We start from the raw sequence: 19,547 nt of genomic DNA, 5'->3' as shown, positions 1-19,547 counted from the left end.
ATGCTATTAGGTACTTTTAGAATTTTTTTCCATCCCAGAGAATTCAAACTTCAAACATCATAAAGCATCCCTGTTTGTCTCTTCCTCTTAAAGTTTGACTCTGTCAGGGCACCTGGGTGGCTCAGTTGGTTCGACATCTGACTTCGGCTCAGGTCATGATCTTGTGGTCCTTGAGCTCAAGCCCTGTGTCGGGCTCTGTGCTGACAGCTGAGAGCCTGGAGCCTGCTTTGGATTCTCTGTTTCTCTCTCTCTCTCTCTCTCTCTCTCTCTCTCTCTCATTCTCTCTCTCTCTCTGCCCCTCCCCCACTCATGCTCTGTCTCTCTCTCAAAAATAAACATTAAAAAAATAAAAATTAAAAAAAATTAAAGGTGACTCTGCTTTGTGTAATTAGACTAAATTTGTTTAGTAGTCTTGTTGGGTCTCCTTTCTCAATATTATTTTCAATCTTTGTGGTCATTATGTTTAAACAATGTGTCTTTTAAAAAAGAATATAAAAGGGGCACTTGGGTGGCTCAGTTGGTTAAGCTTCTGACTTCAGCTCAGGTCATGATCTTGTGGTTCGTGAGTTTGAGCCCCGCATCGGGCTCTGTGCTGACAGCTCAGAGCCTGGATCCTGCTTCAGATTCTGTGTCTCCCTCTCTCTCTGCCCCTCCCCTGTTCGTGCTCTGTCTCTCTCAAAAATATTTAAGCATTAAAAAAATTAAGAAAGAATATAATTGAATTTTAAATTTCACCCTGATAATCTTTATCTTTTAATTGGTACATTTTATTTGATTTGGATTTAAAGCAATTGCTGATATATTTGCATTTAAATCTTACATTTTGCTCTGAGCTTTTTAAATGTATTCATCGTAGCTATGTTCTCTCCGTTTTGCTTTCTTTGGGATTGATTATGTGCCCTTAATGTATGTTTTCCCATCTATTAATTTGGAAGTTACCATTCTTTTCTGTTCTTTTAGTGGTAGTGCTAGAGATTAAAACATGTATCCTTGAGTTACCAAAATCAACTGTTAATTTGTCCTTTTATCGTCTTCCTAGATGATACTGACTTTCAGTATATTGACTGTTACCTACCGCTCTTGTGATGCATACACCATTTTTATCACATAGCCTGATTACATATAAATATTTTAAGCCCCATAAGCCATTATAATTGCTGTTTTGTGTAGTTTCTCTCCATTTAGGTTTACTTACATGTTTGCGTTCCGATTTTGATTCTTCATTTCTTTCTGCATTTCCGGGCTTCCTTTAACCCTAAAATCACCTTTTACTATTTCCTTTAAGACTGGTCTGATACTGATGATTCTGTTTTTGTCTGAAATGCCTTTATTTCATTCACAGAGAATATTTTTTCCTTTCTGGTTGCCATCAGTGGGATGTTGATCCACATTACCTAGCCCACCATGACTGTCCATCAGTCTTTTACAGTTGGCAGCATTAAGTGTTCTTTGCTGGTCAGTCTTACTGGATGTTGTGCTGGACATGCCTCGTGATGGTATCTTACTAAATCTTTCTCCATGTAAAGTACATTTGTATTTAGGAGTTTGTTTTTAACAAAAAATAAAACGAAAACAAACCAAAACAAAGCCGTCATAGTATTTGGGCATTTTTATTTATGTATCTTAATATAGTTGGAAAGGAACTGGTTACGGTTCTTTTCTAACTTGTCCAGTAGCCATGAAAATTGCACTTATGGTGAGAAACATTACCTAGATGTTTGCATCCACAATCTAGGATTGTGCAGGGGTTGTGATGGAGAGGTGGCCCTGGGTGATTCCTGGGCTTCCTGGGGACCATGGTGTCCCATGTGTTGGTGCCAGCATAGTATCTTCCAAAATATTTGTCTGCACTCTGGGAATTTTTATTTGGGCTGTTAAAATACACTAATATTTTGGGGGCACCTGGGTGGCTCAGTCGGTTAAGCATCCGAATTCAGCTCAGGTCATGATCTCACGACTTGTGAGTTTGAGCCCGTGTCGGGCTCTGTGCTGACAGTTCAGAGCCTGGAGCCTGCTTCTGATCCTGTCTCCCTATCTCTCTGCTCCTCCCCTGTTCACTCTCTCTCTCCCTCAAAAATTAATAAACATTAAAAAAAGTATAAAAATATATTTATTTTTTATTTTTTACATTTTTTACATTTATTATAAAAAATACATTATTTTATATATATATTTTTTTAATTTTTTTTAACGTTTATTTTTGAGACAGAGAGAGACACAGCATGAACAGGGGAGGGTCAGAGAGAGGGAGATACAGAATCTGAAACAGGCTCCAGGCTCTGAGCTGTCAGCACAGAGTCCAACGTGGGACTTGAACTCATGGACCGCGAGATCATGACCTGAGCTGAAGTTGGCGGCTTAACCAACTGAGCCACCCAGGCGCCCCTATTTTATATATTTTATATTTTATATTTTATATATAACTACCCCAGAGACAAATCCCTTAGGTGCAAGGGGAGTTAGAGTTTAGACAACGAGCATCATGGAATAACTTCTTACATTCTGCTTCTGTGCACCTTGCTGAACTCACTGTCCAGTGAAGATGAAAAAGTGCCCTTTGTTTTTATTTTAAAGTTATTTGTATCTGTGCTTTTTACTTGTGTTTCTTACTTGTTTCTTACTTTCTTATGTGGTGTTGTTCTGCAGCAAGATTGTAAAGAATCTGACATCAGTTATAAATACACATGCCTATTGATTACCTCCAAACCGACAGTCACTCGTCACCAACAAGCTCCCCATTTGGCCTCCAGGAGCCAGGAAGATAGTGTGAATCCTCATAGGGGCTGGATGAGGTCTGTGCGAATTGGAAGTCATGGGCCCTTTAGAAATCATGTGGCCATATCGTGGCTATCGTAAATAATGTTGCAATAAATATGGATGAATGGATAAAGATGATATGGCATATATATTACAGTGGAATATTTTGTTAAGTTTACTTTGAGAGACGGTGAGCATGAGGAAGGGAGGGTCAGAGAGAGTGGGAGAGAGAGAGAATCAGAAGCAGGCCCCATGCTGTCAGCATGGAGCCTGACGTGAGACTTGATCTCACAAACCGTGAGATCATGACCTGAGCTGAAATCAAGCGTAGGACCCTTAACTGACTGAGCCACTCAGTCACCCATATATTACCGCGGCATATTACTCAGCTATAAAAAAGAATGAAATCGTGCCATTTGCGATGACATGGAGGGAGCTAGTGAAATAAGTCAGTCAGAGAAAGACAGATACATATGATTTCACTCATACGTGGAATTTAGGAAACAAAGGAGCAAAGGGAAAAGAGAGCTAAGGACATACTAAGAAACAGACTCTTAACTACAGAGAACACACTGCTGGTCACCAGAGGGGAGGTGGGTGGGGAGGTGGGTGAAATAGGTGATGGGGATTAAGGAGCCACTTGTAATGAGCAGAGGGTGGGGCATGGAAGGGTCGAATCATTATATTGTACACCTGAAACTGATATCACACTGTATGTTGATTATACTTGGAAAAAAAAAACCCACGCGGCCATGCTTAGTTCAAATTGTTGCCATGCTGGGACGTGGGTCCTATATTGATTTCTTCTTTTCTTTTTCTGAGAAGTCGGAAGTATAGGTTTTTATGTAAAATCTCCATATTTTTAAACATTAGCCAATGAGTACTTTTTTTTTTTTTTGGTAAGATACTCAATTACAGTTAAATAAATCACATCGCTTCTCGGCCTTTTGGCTAAGATCAAGTGTACAGTTAAATAAATCAGATATGCAGTCAGATTCCTCCTGGGACCACCGGTTCACTCCCTTTATCTTAGCCGTCATCCAGGCCCTGCTTATGTTTTATGCACGAGGGCACTGAGAGTCTCACCTCAAGGGTGGGGTTGGAAGGTGGTTGTGAGGCCTGGAGACGTGCGAGATTCACATGTACCACAAGCCACTTAGTGCGGAAGCCCAAGTCGCCCTGGCACCCCTTTCTCCCTGCGGCTGGGCAGCTGACGCGTCCTGTTGATTCAAGCTCCCGAAAGCTTCATGTCTAAGAAAGTCGACCTTGCAAGTTCTCATCCCAAGAAAAATACATTTTGTCTCGTCTTCGCACGGCCCTCCCCCACATCCCCACCAGAGCAATTTTGCCAAAGCAACCATTTGCCGAAGTCTCTTCTCTGTTCAAAATCATTCCAGTGAGTCGGGGCACCTGGGCGGCTCGGTCGGTTAAGCATTCGACTCTTGGTTTCGGCTCAGCTCGTGATCTCACGGTTTGTGAGTTGGAGCCCCTGCACCGCGCTCTGTGCTGACAGGGCGGAGCCTGCTTGGGATTCTCTCTCTCCTCTCTCTCTCTCTCTCTCTGCCCCTCCCTTGCTTGCATTCTTTCTCTCAAAATAAATAAAATAAATTTTAAAAAGTATTCCAGTGAGTCAGTAAACTACTGTGCTGGAAAGCCTCCCTCTGCCCTCCATGCCTTCTCTCTGCTGCTGGCCGCCATGTGCCACACCCACCCAGGAGGCAGGCCTGTGGGGACCGCATCCATGGTCTCCCTCGCCCTCTGGCTCCTGGCCGGATCTGACCGCCAGTTGGGTGAGGACTGCAGGGGATTAGCAAGAGGGAGGAGAGCCGTGTATCTGTTTCCTCAGCTCCCACCTTGTGGGGTTGATGTGGGCTGTAATTCTTTTTTTTTTTTTTTTTTAATTTTTTAATGTTTGTTTATTTTAGAGAAGAGAGAGGGGGAGACACAGAAGCCGAAGCGGGCTCCAGGCTCCGAGCTGTCGGCACAGAGCCCGACGCGGGGCTCGAACCCATGAACCGTGAGATCATGACCTGAGCTGAAGTCAGTTGTTTAACCGACTGAGCCACCCAGGCGCCCCTTGTGGGCTGTAATTCTTAACCAAGGCCTTAGCTCCTCTCAGGCAGCCTTTAGGCCCAGCGTCCGTCCGCCCTCGCCCCATCTTTCACGCAAGGCCCAGGCAGGTGACAAGAATGGCAGCATTCACAGAGCCGGCTCGGTACCGCCCCCCGGGGTGGAGGGGGGTGCTGCAACGGCTCTGGGGTTTCCCGGTGCCCCGTCCACACCTTAGTAAGCAGTGGGTTTTTAGGATGCTCCTCGAGTGAGCCCCATCTGAGAGTGGCCTCGGTGTCCCCGCTGGGACCTGGTCCTCCCACCTAACACAGGGGACTACACTGCTCTACTCGGGGCTGCCTCACTCTCGCGGGTCTGGACGTGCTCAGCGGGGGCTCCTTCGTCTGCACTTGGAGAAGCCGTGGCTGCCCTGATTTGGGAAGTCTTCCTAACATTTGTGGGAGACAGGAGGTCCAACCACCTTCCAAATTAGGAGTTTGGGGCGAGGGTGTGGACGAGGAGGTGGACCCCACAGAACCCGGCTGACTCGGGGGAGGGGCTAGATGAGGTGAGCAGTCCCAGGATGGGGGGGTGCGCGGCCTCCCAGGTGCTGGGGCTGGCGGGAACCATCCAGGGAGCAAGGTGCTTCCTCAGAAGCTCTCCTGGACCGCACTGACCCCAGGCTCAGGGAAGACGGCCCGTCTGGCTCTCCGCTCGCTGGTCTCCCACAGAGAGGGCTGCCGGACGAGGAGGGTCTTTGTACCGCTTCGGAGTTGGCCACGGGACGCAGATGTGCTTGTGTCTGGGGAACAGTGAGGGTTCTGGTGTGCTTGGATCTGGAATGTGGTGTGAGCCCGAGGCGTGGAAAGGGGGCTGGAGAAAGAGGCAGAGCGGGTCGCGGAGAGCCAGGAGATGGAGGACGTGTGTCCCGAGGGATCGGTGAAGGGTTGGAAGAAGGTGGTGAAGTAATCAGGGCCACGTTGTTGGAGACGGTCAACCGAACCCCAGAGGTCGTTGACTGTCGGGGTCATGAGTTGTGGATATTCAGGAGTCTCCCCCCTCCAGTCGTGGTTTCGGTCACTGGAGATCAACCACAGCATCACCCTGAGGGAGACGATCCTCCTTCTGACCCAACGCCAGAAGGCCAATAGCACCCCAAACTGCATCGCACGCCCACATCTTTCACCTCCCTTCCTCTCCTCAGGTAGGCATTCTGTCATCTCACATCATCACAAGAAGAAAAGGGGAGCGAGAACAAGAAGATATTTTGCGAGAGGCTGCATTCACATAACTTTTATTACCGTGTATTGTTACAATCATTGTATTTCATTACGAGTTATTGTTGCTCATTTCTTACTGTGCCTAACTTATAAATTAAATTTCATCATAGGTATGTATGTAGAGGGAAAATATCGTACATCCAGGGTTCAGTACTGTCTGTGGTTTGAGGCATCTACCTGGGGTCTTAAAACGTATCCCCCATGGATAAGGGGGGACTACTGGACACAGTTTTCAGTAGAGGGTCCAAAGGGCTGAAAAGGGAGAGGGGGGATACAGGGTTATGGAGCGTTTCTCAATAGTGCCTCGCACACCGCTTTAGATATGTCCGTGTTTAATATATTCTGGTTGAATTGAATTGTTGAGTCTGTGTGACAGCTTGAGTGGCATTTTTATGTCATTTACCTAATTTATGTATTTTAAAGATTTTTGTTGTTAAAGACCTTAAGGTCACATTAACCTGAAAGAATGTATTTACTGTTAACAAAATCTGGGTCATTTGAGATCTCCTTAAATAACCTTTGTGGTCACATTGGAATGAACATTTATTTGATGTCTGGGAAGTAATATCCCAGTGGAACTTACTTTATTTTGGGTTGTTTTTAATACGGAGCTGTTAATATAGCATTTCCAATAAGTGACCTTATATGTGAAATCTGTGTTTAATTACTAACATTTTTGCAAGACTGGTTAGAACTGTACTGTTCATTATAACTCTCAGATTTAAGGACTTGTCAGGAAAATATTTTATGATTTGATTTATGCATGGAGATCCGAGAAAGGCAAGGAGTCCTCGAGTCTTTATGAGATTGTGAACACACTTATTCCTGCAATACTCTTGGCTTTTACCAGTCCTATTATATAATGAGTAAACAATATCTCTTTTGAATTTTTCATCCAAAAATATTCCCCAGCTATAGCTTCACGTAGGAAAATACGATTTCCTAAGAGATCTCTAAGCCTGATAGTTTTAACTAGACAGCACAAGGCACAGTTTACTTCTCTGGATGCGTTTCTAAAGGTTTCCTTTTAGTGGTTCCCCCCCCACCTTAAAAAAAAAAGAACTTTTATTGGGTGTTTTATTGCATAAACTGTACATGTTCATTGTATAAAATGGGGAAATATAGATGAGCAGAAGGAAAAAAATCGGCAAGCATTGTAATTCTATCACAGTTCCAAAATAGAGATGAAATTAAGACCACACTTGCAATCATGTTGCAAGACAGAGGTGGAAGGGGTTCTTGGAACAGCAGAATTGGTGCATCCTTGGAAAGCGCATGTCCCTAACGGGGTAGCATTGCTTCTGTGTCAGTCTCCTCGCTCTGGGCTCCTGCGTCTGTCGCTGTCGAAGCCCGACGGCTGACTCTGCATCACCGCGTCCCTCCAGGGTCTGTCACCTGCCTGGCTGCCCTGTGACCCGTCCAGCCTGGTCCTCTGGGGACACCATGTCTCGAACATCAGAAGCCTTCCGTCTCTGTTTGTGTGTGGGAAATTAACACACGTGTCGGGGTCGTGAGCATCAGTTAAGAATGCGTGTCGCCCGTGAAATAACCTAGATACGATCAAATACGAGAAACAGAAGCACAGTTCTGCTCAAAACACAGCGGAAAAAAGAGAGTCTGCGCTGAAATAGCAGGGGAGCTCTGTGGTCAGGTGGGGCCACAGCAGCAGGTCCGCCGCAGGGGAGTGCCGTGGTCAGGAGGGCCACCGCAGCAGGTGCCCTCCCTGCGAGTGACGGTAGGGCGGCTGCTGGATTCATTGGGTTCCTGGTCACAAACGCAGCGGGGCATCCGTGAAGAACACGCAGGTTTGCCAGGGTCAAGCAGAAGGGGGTTCCCCCTGGGCTCCCCCCGCGACACCCGACATGTGGTTCTTCAGGCCACAGTTGCTCACCTGTCAGAGGGGGCTGGTAGTACCCCCCTGGAGGGTTTGTGAGAAGGTTCCAAGGACTGCAGGGAAAGCGCAGACAAGCAGTACTTTCTGGGGGTAGAAAACCTATAGGTGGGGTTCAGGTAATGGCTTGTAGCGTACTCACAACATGGGCTTTAGATAATTAGGCAAGACAGCGTATGGAGATGTGGGGGGAGAGGCTGCCTCTTCGGGGTGACCGTCAGGCCAAACATGGAGCTGCTCTCCAGCAGTCAGATTTTACCGTCACTGCGTCTCAGAGCTGGGGCTGACAAATGCCCCTTCTCTCGGCCCAGGGACATGGGCCCCACCTGATCTAGGTCCCCTGATGGCAGGTTTCTTCCCTCCCCTCCCCTTCTTCCGCCTCCTAATATTTGATCATGGCGATTGGTATTATTTCGTATTTTCACTGTAACATTAAACTGTGTTCACAGATTCCAAGGCTGATTAGTTTGGCCGCTTACTTGGCATTATGGTCTGCTTACTGTTTAAAAAAAAAAGGCAGAAATATGCATTAGCGGAATTCTGTAAGATTAGGAAGCTATGGCCAGCACATTTATCGGGGACTTGGGCGGAACATGGAAGCTGCGAAGCTGAGCGAAATGGCTCAGAGACGGGTGACAGGATCAGGATTCCAACAGATCTCAACAGGCCGGTGTTCTGGGCCAAAAGCAACAAGAGGAAATTCAGCAGTGATTAATGTTAAGGCTTGCAGGAGTAAAAACGGGGGAGAGCTGGCCCTGCTGTGGCTGCTTTGAAAAAGATGTGCTTTTGCAGGATAACAGCTTACGCGTATCAAGACATTCACTTATTACGTTTATTGAGATGATGTGTGGTTCGTTATATATGTGTTATTTTATTTAAATCTTGCTGGGGTGAAGGTTATCATCTCCGTTTTGTCGATGAGTTTTACAAGGGTTAAGAAACAGGTCCAAGATTGCACAGCTCTTAACCATTATGTGATACGGCCTCTTTAATGAGATCCAAGAAGTGGTGTGACTGAAGAAGGAAGGAAGGAGGGAGGTAAGGAAGGAAGAAGAAGGAAGAAAGGAATGAAGGAATGAAGGGAGAGAAGGAAGGAAAAAGAAGGAAAGAGGAGGGAAGGAAGGAAGAAGAAGGAAGAAAAGAAGGAAGGAATGAAGGGAGGGAAGGAAGGAAAAAGAAGGAAAGAGGAGGGAAGGAAGGAGGAAGGGAGGGAGGGAAGAAATGAAGGAAGAGGGGAGGGAAGGAAGGAAGGAAGGAGGGAAGGAAGGAAGGAAGGAAGGAAGGAACAGATTTTACTGGAAGAAAGCTGGAGAGTGGGGCAGTGCTTGGTCTGTGTTATTTTCAGATACAGTGCTGTATTCTGGACTCTGCATTTTAAGACTGAAAATGTACAGATGTTAAGTGTGTGCGGAGAAAATATCGACGGAAGAGCTGGGGTGGTTGAAGGCACGAGATGGCTTGAGAACACTTGGGGAGGGCTGTTGTGTGGAGGTGGGTGGGGGCCCGCGGTCCCCTGCTCTGGGAGGCCGTGGGGTCCAGGAAAGAGGTTCGGTGTTGCTGTGAGGACGAACACACAGACGTAAATGTCCAGGAAGGACCCAGGTGGCCTGTGTCCTGCCACAACAGGGCTTTTTTCCGAACGTTTGTGCTGTCTTCATGCTCCCAGCATCAGCGGGGAGCGGCAGGGTCCAGGTAGAAATAGAGATGCTCTTGCTGCTGTCTGGGTCAGGACGAGTACGTGAACAGGGAAGACTGGCCAGCCAGCTGGGCGCTGGGGTTTCAGAGCACAATCCCAACTTCATCTTCACGGTCAAGGACAGGAGAAAAACTCAAGGACCCCTCTTGACATGTGATTTTCTGTTTTCTTAGGGGGAAAATCTCTTACCCGACGAGAGAAACCAAATGCCTGCATTTATAACATGTCTATTTTAGTTATTCTAGAATCCAGATTTTTTTTTTCTTGTAAGTAAAGGTGGAGAAGTTATGGAAACAAACTGGACTCTAACTATAAACCGAACAGATGGGATGGTGGGAATAAAAACAAATTAAAACAATATTGCAAAGAACTCTCAACTTTCATTTAAAAATATATACGATGATGTTTTTCAACTTTTCACATTCAACCTATCGGTAGATCAAGTGACAAAATGAAAAATCAATTTCAGCTGTGTGTATTTTAAACGCTTGCCTAAACGGTTTGGACTCACCAACCTAAACGTCCAGATGAAGGCATTAAACCGACTGTGTTTTTTATGAATTAAAACTTTATTTTATGTTATGTTACAGACAGGACACAGCTCCATTTGGTGACGTTTAGTGTAGAAAATTGAACTGAACAGTGATCTAATTAGAACAGTAAATAGTGTGGGTTTAATTAGCCCTTATTCGTGATGACAGGTTTGATCAGTTGCCAGATATATATCCTTTCCTTTCACTTGACTGTTCCTGAAATATTGCCTCTAGTAGGGCTTCTTGCTGTGCTATAAATAGGTAGCTTGGCAGGAAGCCATGAAATCCACTGACTGGTGAGTCTTGGGTGGAAGTTATTGGGAACCCCTCCCCCCACCTTGCTTCATTATTTCATTTCAGTTTTGAAAGTCCTTTCTACAGATCCCCCTCTTAATTTAAAAAAATGTTTTTTCTGGTTGGATGAGGTCATGTGGCCTAAGGGCTTGAGGAAGCCTGGGCAGTGTCTCGTTCAGCTGGACGCTGTGGTTTATTAGCATTAGGGTTGCCTTCATAAGTGTTCATTGACTGTGACTTAGGGCTTCCCTGTTAAATTCCCCCTGACTTGAACTTTTCTGCCTGTCAGCAGGATGTGTTCTTTGTTCGTTGGACTGCCTGCATTTAATTCAAGTTTGAAGGTGTTTGTTTTAAAAAATTTTTTTTTTGTTTTTTGTTTTTTTGTTTGCAAGATGCAGAGAAATAAAAACAAAAGAGGATAAAATCCTCCAGAGTCCTTGATCTCGGAAGTAGCCACGGCGAACATTTTAATTAACTCACTTCTTTCTCAATGCAGGTACCTGGTTACCTGTATGAAGAGTGACAGAGACTTATGCTGTGCTCTGAGGATTATCTTTTACCCCCTCCATTAAAAAAAAATTTTTTTTTAAAAAGGTATTTCAAAAAAAAATGGCAAGTTCAGATACAGCTAGTATCCGTTATAACACTACGTGGCTTCATCAGATGTAAGGTTTCGTCATATTGGCTTCAGATCTTTTATGAGGGTGTAGGGGATAGGAGACATTCAGTCGGCATCCCTTGTGTGTCTTCCGTGAACAGCATTGGCTCCTAGCCCCACATTCTCCATTCTCAGAGGCAGGTGACTGTCTTTCTTGCAGCCCGTATACTTGTACTTTATGCATTTTGTGGGCGTGCTCACATACATGCACCTTTATCTGAAGGTGAAGAGATAGGAAAGGCCTTGTGTGTTCACATTTTAGTGTGATTAAATCTTCCTGCCTTTTCCTTTGTGGTTTCTACTTTTGTTGACCTATCTGGGATGGTCTTGCCTACGTCAAGTCTATACGACTGTTAATCTATAATATTTCTAGTATTTTATAGCCTGAGTGTTTTTAATAAAAATTTCTCATATATCTGGAAGTCATTTTTGGGTATTTTGTGAATGAGTCATCTATGGTTTTTGTTTTGTTTTTAAATACCTTCACATTGACGTGTGGTCCCATCCTATGTCCTTATACTTGAGTCTGCTTCTGGACTCCCTCACCCCCCCCCCCCAACCCTTTTTTTAATTTAATAGATTTCAAATGCTTATTACTATGCCAGTTCTCTACTCTTAATTGAGGCAATTTCCCTCCAATTTCCCTTCTTTTACAGTTTTTGTCTTGGCTCGTATAGACATTTATTCCACTAGATGAACTTTGGAATCATTTTGGTGGGTTCCAAGAAAGTTCTCTTGGGGATTTTGATTGGAGTTGTTATACATTTATAGATTAATTTGGAGAGAATTAACATTTCACAGTACCAAGTTTATCCATTTAGGACTATGATACATTTCTCCCCTTATTCTGTGGAGCCTACCGTAGGCCCTTTAGTAAAGTTTTGTAACTTTATGTAAGCATTGCACATCATTTCTTTTCACAGCTACATTTACGTATGTCTATATATTTTTAACTCCTAACTCTCCTCTTTTCTCCAGAGTATCCCAATATAAGTCAATGATGGCAATTCCAGAAGACTAATTAAACCAAAATGTATTCATAACAGGCCCTCTTCTGTTTTCTTGGATCCCCAAGGCTTTGTTTACTTTGTTTTCTTGGGATGGAGCCCTTTTCAGGAGAGAGAGTCCTCAAATCCTTGTGCAGAATCATTTCCTTGGAGCTGGTGCCCGTCTGTCTGATGGGTAGGCAAGTCAGAATTTCAGTGGTGAGAAAGCGTTAGGTGCAAGGTGTGACCCTGCTATGTAGGTTATAAAACATGATTTAACCTATTTAAATTTTGGAATGATAAAATTTCAGGCTTAAAACTGAGCTTAGAGGGGCACCTGGGTAGCTCAGTTGGTGGAGCATCCGACCCTTGATGACAGCTCAGGTCGTGATCCCACGGTCATGGGATTGGGCCCTGCATCAGGCTCTGTACTGAGTGTGGAGGCTGCTTGAGATTCTCTCTCTCTCCCTCTCTCTGCCCCTGCCCTGCTCATGCGTGCATGTGCGTGCACACTTTCTCTCTCTCTCTAAAAATAAACAAACATTAAAAAAAATAAAACTGAGCTTAGAAGCTGCCTGGACAAAACCTTCATAAGGTGGAAAAATACTCACATGCCACTAGTTTCCATATAAAACTATCGTGTGTGTGTGTGTGTGTGTGTGTGTGTGTGTGTGTGTGTGTGTTAATGTAGTCATTTCAAGGCAAAGCATCTTTAGGCAACTTTGGTCTCTGTGAACAGCTTAGAATAAGACTCTGGGAAAACTGGGGAAGCTTTGGAATATTTCTAGCATATTTGTCTACAGTGTATCGTGTTTTCTTTTTCACGTTCTAGACCTCAAGAAATGCTCGGGCCGAGGAAGACAAAGACACCAACTGGGATGTTTGGGGCAGCTGGAGTGACTGCTCCCGGACTTGTGGGGGAGGGGCATCATACTCTCTGCGGAGGTGTCTGACGGGGAGGTAAGTGGGGGCTGGTTGTGGGATGTCAGGGTCTTTGAAGGGTGGGGCTGGTGAGACAGCTCGGCTTCCGGCCTCGCAAGGTACTATGATGGTGATGTGACATCTGCTGTGTGTAAATATTAGTTATCCTCAGGTTACCATAGTTAAATAGTAACGGTCCCATTTTCACGAGTGTGGCTGTAGTCCATCCACGTGAGACCCCCCAGCTCAAAGGAGCCTGGGACACTAAACACTTTAAGCTTTGTAGGAGGGAAGGCCTGGCGTGTTAAGTTACTGGCCCCACATTGTCAAGATTAGGGATAATGGCTCGAGTATTTTGGGTGCCACCCTTGAGTTATTTCACTTTTAATTCATTTCTTGTTCACTTTCTCTGAGCATCCCATCCATTAAAAAGGTAAAGCGAGTTCTGTTTTCACACCGTAGGTATGCTTATATTAAATAACGTGTTAAAATATAAGATTGGCTTCTTAAAAAAAAAAACACATTAAGTTTGTAAGAAGCCCATAGTCATCACTGCGTCTGAGACAATTTGAGGTAACCCTTCATAGGGCAGTTTAAGTGCCAGCCAAGAATTCACCTCGGCTCTCAGAGAAGACAGAGCCCCAGGTTGATGGAACCTGATGTCCTGGTCCTAGACCAAAGGAAGGCTCCAGGATTATGGCAGCCATCGTCAGATTTGGGATATTGTCAGGCAGAAGGGTAACTTGACGTTTCCTGAATAGTGTCAAGGTGTAGATCAGAAATTCAGGGAGAGCATACTGTGTCTGGCTCAAGCAGGGTTTCGTTGATGTTGCTGTTTTATGGGTTATTAAAGAGTGACCACATACGTCCTGCAGTTTTCTTGAGACAGTGCACAGCGGGGCAACTGGGAGATTGTGATGTGGCCTTGGAGAAGGAGGATGCTTAGTCCACTGTCGGACAGCAGGGGAAGGCTATTGGAGGCACTTTCGGTGTCACTGCCCCCAGGCTGAGTTCCCGCTCAGAGCATTGACCCTAAGTGCGTGGTTGCAGAACTGAAATCTAGGGATTAGTCTTGCGCAGACAGATTGGCGTACCTACACCCCCTGTGCTGTTGACGTGGGGAGGAAACGAAGGCTCTGTTACTCTGAGTGCGTCGTGCACTGTGCAGGGATGGTAGGGTATGTGCTGTATTGGCGTGTGTTCATCCTGGTGAGGTCTGCAGTAGGAGGGCCGTATGCCTGTGGGCAGGGGTCAGGGAGGGACTTCTCATATGTGGGATGAGATTTTTCCCACTGCCGTTCAGTCACCTGGGGGAGAAGTTTCCAGCCTAGAGTCTGATGTGTGGAAGGTAGGACTTTGTTTCCACTCTGTGGCCTCCAAATCTGGGGGTCTTAATAATTTGCATTCACTGGTGGAGTTTGGATGGGAAAGGAGTGGGGGTTATTTGTGTTAGTCCTTTTTTTAAAAAAATTTTTTTAATGTTTGTTTATTTTTGAGAGAGAGAGAGAGCAGGGGAAGGGCAGAGAGAGAGGGAGACACAGAATCCGAAGCAGGTTCCAGGCTCCGAGCTGTCAGTACAGAGCCCGACGTGGGGCTCGAACTCATGAGCCATGAGATCATGACCTGAGCCGAAGTCAGACACTTAACCGACTGAGCCACCCAGGTGCCCCTGTCCTTTTTTTTTTTTTAAAGTATGTACTTTTATTTGTTAAAAACAATTGGAGGAATATATTAACGACCATGAACGACCACTTTAATTCTATTGTCATACAACCAAAATGCTCACATATTCATTGATTATTAATTAAAAAATAACCTTGACTTGGGAATATAATTTTGGTAATTGATCTATCTCCGTGTGTGTGGATTTGCATCTTCCCTCTCCTAACTGGGGCCAGCTGATCATTGAACGTGTCAGATAAGGAAGGGAGGTGGCCGAGTTTCTTCTGTCTTTTCTGCACCTTCCAGGAAGGGAAATTTGGGATGAGGACAGCAACAGGAGAGGAGAGGTCTGCCTTGACTGTAGCGAGCGGGCCCCGGTGCTCTCTGCTTCGGCAGGTGTTTGAAGCTGGCTGCTTCTCTTGTGGACACTTGGATGGATTTCTCTGAGGCGCCGTGTTCCCTTTGCCCCCGGTCCCTTGGCCTGTCTTGGCAGCAGTTCCCTCCAGATGTGTGTTCACAACCCCGTCTTGCTAATACTGCTCCCTCTTCGGCTCTTGGACAGCTGGGCACCCTCCAGGCTTCTTCCTGTTGATGTCTATCCTCCCCCCTTGGCGGCCATCTTGGTAGGTTCCTGAGACAGCGCCATGCTGCCTGTGTCGCACGCGGCCCGCGTCTGGCTCACCTGAAACCGTCTTGCCAGCTTCGCTAAATGAACTCTCGAAGCTCAGTGAGCCAGTGCGGCAACAGCTACTCTCCCTACACAGGTGCTGCGGCCAGTCTCTCTGCCCTTCAATTTCTCAGGTATGGATCAGCCACCAACCAACGGCCGGAGGTACAGATTGAACTCTGTAAGTGCTGTCCCTAACCTTTCTCCCCCTTGATTTGGGGTTAGCAGATTGAAGGCCTCATCCCTTCCCTTTCTTGGTGGGGCAGAGTGAAAGGTAGGATCATTACACAGATTTCTCAACGCTTCAGAAATCTTTCCACTCTATAAGCCTCCACTGATCTTTCTGTCTCCAAGCGCCAGACCCTTTTAAAAATGTATCTGTCTGCGTATCTATTTAAATTCCAGTTAGCTAACATATAGTTGTATTAGTTTAGAGGTACAGTTTAGAGGTACAGTATAGTACCAATTCCATACCCAGCATGGAATTACCAGATACTATGGTAGTTCTATTTTACATTTTTTACAATTTTTTGAGGAGCCTCCACACTGTTTTCCACAGCGGCTGCACCAGTTTGCATTCCCACCAACAGTGCACAAGTGTTCCTTTTTCTCCACATTCTTGCCAACACTTGTTGTTTCCTGTGTTGTTGATTTTAGACATTCTGAAAGGTGTGAGGTGGTATCTATTGTGGTTTTGATTTGCATTTCGCTGATGATGAGCGATGTTGAACGTCTTGCCACGTGTCCGTTGGCCATCTGGATGTCTTCTATGAAGAAATGTCTGTTCGTGTCTTCTGCCCATTTTTAACTGGATTATTTGGGTTTTATTGGTGTTGTGTTGTGTAAGTTTTTATATGTTTTGGATGTTCACCCTTTAATTGATGTGTCATTTGCAAATATCTTCTGTCCAGACCCTTTTTATATCTCGACATATGCAAGGAGTTTAACAAAGTCTGCCCTCATGGTTCTTATAGGGGAGGGATATGGAGCAAAATATTCAAAGGGTGGGAGCAGCATGTGTAAAAATGCTGGAGTAGGAAATGAAAAGAGGCTTTTATGCTTGGAGAACAATGGAGAAAAGAGAAAACAGAACGGGCCAGTATTGAAGAAGGAGGTAGATCTGTAGGCCAGGATTCAGAATCTGGTTCTCAGACTTTTGAATTTCAGACACTTGTAAAATTTCACAAGAAGCATATTTGGAATTGATATAGGTTGTCAATTTTTTATTTCATTAAATAAGGACAAAAACAACGAGCAAACAGAACGCAGCTATGGTCTATCATCACAGACTTTTCAAAGAATAATTCCAATCAGGGTCTTTTCATTTTAGCATCTAAAAGCAGGGCATACTCTTAGATTTAAAAAACCTGCCTTTTGGGTCGCCTGGGTGGCTCAGTCGGTTAAGGCGGCGACTTCGGCTCAGGTCACGATCTCGCGGTCCGTGAGTTCGAGCCCCGTGTCGGGCTCTGTGCTGACAGCTCAGAGCCTGGAGCCTGTTTCAGATTCTATGTCTCCCTCTCTCTCTGACCCTCCCTTGTTCATGCTCTGTCTCTCCCTGTCTCAAAAATAAATAAAAAAACGTTAAAAAAAAAAACCTGCCTTTAAATTGAATTCACCTAGCTTTCTGAAAATCTACTGTTTATCTCTTATTTGTCTCACTTCACTTTGGACTAATATAAACTATCGCAGGTATTAACAGCTCAGCGATGGGCAATAGGGAAGCAGAAATTGAGAAGTAAACATAGTCATGGACTCAGAACTTGAGATTCTAAGATCCCTAAAGGAAGCAATATGCAGAAAAGTGACTTTATCTGAGCCATATTTTTCATCCAGGCATTCACTGATTCTTAAGCAATGAGAGGTAGAAAAACCAAGCAGAAGGCAGTTACAAAGAGGCTGAGACGGTAAGCAGATTTATTGACAGTCTCATGGTCCTGGGACATAAAAATTGGGGTTCAAAGCCCTGGTAGACACCTCAGTGATAAGCTGGTATCCCTGAAGAACTGTACCCTAAAAGTAAGGGGAAAAACCAGTTCTAATTAGACTAGATGTTGCTAAGACTAAAACTTAGTCTTGAATGAGCTCAACCCCAATTTGAGTGATAAAATTTGTCACTATTCCACCTGCCTCCAAGAAGCTTTAAAAAAGACCCTAAAATACCCTGGAGATTATACGGATTTTCATAGATCATGCCCATAATGTAATAAAATTACCAGTCTTACCATGAGACAGGATCAAGATGAAAAACAGAATAGAAACAGGTACCGGAGCTGTTGGATCTATGTGTTGAAAACACGACAAAACAAAAACCCTGTAATAAATGTGTTTGGTACGAATAGATGACAAAATACAGGATCTTACCAGAGAACCGGGATCCATGAAGTAGCATCAAATGGAAATTTGAGAACAGAAGCATATGATAACTAAAATTGTGAACTTAACCGCAGATTAGAAATAACAGAAAAGAGGGGCGCCTGGGTGGCTCAGTCGGTTGAGCGTCCGACTTCGGCTCAGGTCACGATCTCGCGGTCCGGGAGTTCGAGCCCTGCATTGGGCTCTGGGCTGATGGCTCAGAGCCTGGAGCCTGCTTCCGATTCTGTGTCTCCCTCTCTCTCTGCCCCTCCCCCGTTCATGCTCTGTCTCTCTCTGTCTCAAAAATAAATAAACATTAAAAAAATAAAAATAAAAAAAAAGAAATAACAGAAAAGAGTATAAAACTATGCTGGCTAAATTATAGAAGGGGGAAAACACAGAAAATAGAATAAAGGATATATGGTATAAGGTAAAAAAGTCCAAAGTATGTGTAATTGGAGTCCTAAAGGAAAAGAAATGGGCGTAGAGTACAAATACGACTTGAAGAGTTAGTAGCCGAGAATTTCCCAGAACTACTGAAAAAAGTTACTGCTCTGTAGGGATCAAGCCACAAATTGATGCAGCCCTGAAAACCCCAAATAGAATAAATACACATAAACCCATTATAGTAGAAGAAAGTCTTAAAATAAGTCAGAGAGAAAACACGCATTATCTTCAAAGGAGCAAAAATCAGGTGACTGTAAATTGTCATCAGAAGATAATGAAATGACCTGCTTAACGTCTTGAAAGAAAATAACTATTAGAGTAGAATTCCCCATGAAGGAAAAGAGCCTTCAAGTGTGAAGGTGAAATAAGGTATTTTCAGGCAAACAAAAACTTTAGAATTCTTTGCTACTTGAACTGTGCTAAAGGGAGTTCTTCAGGTAGAAGGAAGGTGACCCCGTCTGGAGAGTGGAAACTCAGGAGGGAATGGACAATTGAGAACAGAAATATAAATGAATACAAACCATTTAAAGTAATAATAGTATGTTTTGTGGGGGTTTAAGTATATGTAGAATAAAAAAAAACCCAGGGAAACCATAACATGAAATTTGGGAAGGGGGTAAATGGAGTTAAAGTATTCTAATGTTTTTGAATTGCCTAGGAAGTCATAAAAGTGACTAACATTTGACATTTCAAAGTCACGGGTGCATCTTGTAATTTCTAGGGTTACCATTAAAAGCCTAATAAAAAATTCTATAGCTACCAACCAGCTGTCATAGAAATAGAATAATGGTAAAATATTTGGTTGATTCCAAATAACTCAAGAAAGAAAACTCAGGGAGAGAAGATGGAATACAGAGCAAGTGTTACAAATAGAAAACAAACAGCAAGGTGGTAGATGTGAACCCCTGAATATATCAGGGTTTATATTAGATGTAAAAGGACTAAGTCCAGTTAAAAGATAAAGGCTGTTAGAGGTAAAACACCAATATCATACGCTGTTTACTAGAGACAAACGTGAAGTGTAAGGACACCCAACGACTGTAAATAAAAGCACAGGAAGAAGCCATAACGTGACACTAATTAAAAGAAAATTGGTAAAGCTGTACGGGTATCAGACAAAGTAGAAACTAAGGAGAAGAAGCATTATCAGAAATAAATCTTTTGGAATAGTTAGCGCAAGCCATCTTTGTAGGGAAGTGTATAGCCCAGAATATACATATCAGGGTTGGCTGAAAACAATCAATGGTCTAAGCTTCCATTTAAACAATAAGAACAAATCTGGGGCGCCTGGGTGGCTCCGTTGGTTAAGCGTCTGACTTCGGCTCAGGTCATGATCTCGCGGTTCGTGAGTTTG

The 19,547-nt window shown here is 44.3% G+C and overlaps 1 protein-coding gene across 1 annotated transcript in view; it reads left to right on the top strand.

Annotated features, from left to right (window-relative positions):
• ADAMTSL3 (ADAMTS like 3) overlaps positions 1–19,547 on the top strand; it is a 347,575-nt gene that overhangs the window by 90,659 nt on the left and 237,369 nt on the right. Inside the window, exon 4 of the mRNA XM_042940846.1 lies at positions 12,977–13,104. Within this exon, the coding sequence (XP_042796780.1) occupies positions 12,977–13,104 (128 nt within the window). The remainder of the gene's footprint in view (positions 1–12,976; positions 13,105–19,547) is intronic.

This window comes from Panthera leo, chromosome B3 (assembly GCF_018350215.1).
Source record: "Panthera leo isolate Ple1 chromosome B3, P.leo_Ple1_pat1.1, whole genome shotgun sequence".
Taxonomy (NCBI): Eukaryota; Metazoa; Chordata; class Mammalia; order Carnivora; family Felidae; genus Panthera; species Panthera leo.
The sequence above is the reverse complement of the archived record's forward strand: the minus strand, read 5'-3'. Positions and strand labels throughout refer to the sequence as shown.